Source organism: Rhincodon typus, chromosome 41 (genome assembly GCF_021869965.1).
Source record: "Rhincodon typus isolate 14 chromosome 41, sRhiTyp1.1, whole genome shotgun sequence".
NCBI classification, from domain to species: domain Eukaryota; kingdom Metazoa; phylum Chordata; class Chondrichthyes; order Orectolobiformes; family Rhincodontidae; genus Rhincodon; species Rhincodon typus.
This window is the reverse complement of record NC_063372.1, coordinates 12148190-12150474: the sequence shown is the minus strand read 5'-3', so window position 1 is coordinate 12150474 and position 2285 is coordinate 12148190. Positions and strand designations below refer to the sequence as shown.

General features: G+C 52.6%; 1 protein-coding gene across 1 annotated transcript in view; it reads left to right on the top strand.

The window, feature by feature from the left end:
* Positions 1-5: 5 nt before the first annotated feature.
* Positions 6-2285, top strand: part of LOC125480949 (serine/threonine-protein phosphatase 6 regulatory ankyrin repeat subunit C-like) — a gene marked incomplete at its 5' end in the record, with an annotated part of 14109 nt that continues 11829 nt past the window's right edge. Inside the window, 2 exons of the mRNA XM_048618880.1 lie at positions 6-68; positions 1646-1847. Of these exons, the coding sequence (XP_048474837.1) occupies positions 6-68; positions 1646-1847 (265 nt within the window). The remainder of the gene's footprint in view (positions 69-1645; positions 1848-2285) is intronic.

Below are 2285 nucleotides of genomic sequence, written 5' to 3'. Positions count from 1 at the left end.
TCGACTCCACCTTCGACAGCCTGAACGAAACAGAGAGTGTGGTCACCGCCAGTCCCTTGCACTTAGCTGTAAGTACACGAGCAGTACCCAGTACTGCTGCTCACCCGAGGGCTGAGCTTGGGACCGTTCTGACGGGATGGTGAGGCTCGTAGCTTATAAATAAAAACCTCTGAGAGGTGGGGAGGAATTGGAATGTAGCCTGCTCGAGGGTGAAGGATTTTGTCACCAGCTTTAATATCAAGTAACGGGGGGAGGGATGTGGAAGTCGACAAAGCTTGGAGACTAAAGCGTGACTACTTAAATAGTGGGCCTGCACACTACTGAAGCGTCAAATTCTGTGCTGTATGACTCTCCGCTACATGTGCTATGCTTTGGGATAACCCCCAGTGATGGCAGGTGTGGTTTTAGAGGGAGCTGGGGGTATATGTGCATGGAGCTGTCGAAGGTGGAGAGAGCAGTTAATGAAGTATAAGCTGTCCTCGCGCAGCGGGAGTGGGAGAATGATGAGAAACCATCCAGGCTCGTCGAAATGTGCAAATCTCTCTCTCCCTGAAACCGTTTGGAAGGAGACCGTGTGGGGGGGTGGGGTAGCCTGTGGCCTTGATGAATGTGAAGCCTGTGCACCATGGAGGTTTAGGGTTCCCCAGTGTTTGACACACAGGCTGGTGGATGCAGTTCGATTAGGGCAGTGGTTGTGCGATGCAACACACGGGCTGGGGTCTGAATGACCTCCTGCTATTCCTAGGCAGCCGTCTGAAGAAGGGGGCTGAATGGGTGACAGAGGGGAGGGAGTGACTGCCTGCTGTGGTTGTGGTAGAGGTTTATAAACCTGCCCCTTGTACTTGCAGGTGGAGGGGGTGTGGGGGGAACCTGTGTATTGTATCAATAGAGTGGCTGGGGTACCCTGTGTATTGCGTCCGTGGTGGATGGGAGAGGTGAGGGGAGGAAAACAGGGATTTGCGGACTGAATAGGGGCATTTAAGCGGCTATTAGATAGGCATATGGATGATAGTATAAGGTAGGGGTGGAGGTTAGATAGACCTTAGGTTTAGGGTTAAAGTTCGGCACAGCATCGTGGGCCAAAGGGCCTGTACTGTGCTGTACTGTCCTATGTTCTGTGTATGAATCCTGTATCTGCGGGTGAGAATGGGGGATCCCGGGGATGAAGGGCTTGTCTTACGAGGAGGGTTTTGAGGACTCGGGGTCTGTACTCGATAGAGTTTTGGGGGAATGAGCAAGGGTAATCTGATTGAAACTTACAGAATACTGAGAGTCCTGGATAGAGTGGTCGTGGAGATGTTTCCCCCAGTAGGAGAGGCTAGGGATCTGGGGGCACAGCCTCCGAGTGAAGGGGCACGCCTTTAAAGCCTGAGATGAGGAATTTCTTCAGCCAGAGGGTGGGGAATCTGTTGTTGAGTGCCTTTAAGGCAGATAGGTTCTTGATTAGTAAGGCAGATCGAGGGAGAAGGCTAGAGAATGGAGTTGAATGGCATAACAGACTGGATTGACCAAATGGCCTAATTTTGCTCAGATATTGTAGGGAGGCAGGCCTGTGTCTTGTACACAGAGTAGGGAGGTGAAGATTGAGAGGCTGCCCTTATTTCCCCCCCACCTCACTGTGAAACGGTTGTGTTCCTCTCCCTAGGCCTACAACGGTCAGTCTGAAGCGCTCAAGGTGCTGGTGGGAACCCTGGTGAACCTGGACGTGAGGGATCGAACTGGGCGTACCCCACTTTACATAGCGGCACAGCGGGGGCACGCGGACTGTGTGGACGTCCTGATCAGGCACGGAGCATCCATCCTGCTCAAGGAGCAGCTAACCAAAGGAACATCGCTTCACGTCGCAGGTGAGAGAGAGTGTGCGAGTGCTGTGACTGACCGACCTCCCACACCCCACTGCTGAAAGCCCGTAGATACGGCTTTGTTCCCAGTCTCCCCCAACCCAGCCCCCTCTGAACACACACACACCTTGCTGCCGATCTGAATACGATTCCCTACTCTTTGTGTGCCATGCTCCCAGGAGCGATTGCAATTCTCTGTAAGGAGCAGGAATAATCTGTTGCATTATTATTGAAGTGGCTTATACAGTAAAAAAAGTATAACTGTGGCATGTGGAATCACAGAATCTGTACAGTGTGGAAGCAGGCCATTTGGCCCATTGAGTCCACACTGACCCTCTGAACAGCATCCCACCCCCACCCCCCACCCTATCCCACTGACCCTGCATTTCCCATGGCTAATCCACCCTAACCTGCACATCCCTGGGCACTATGGGGCAATTTAGC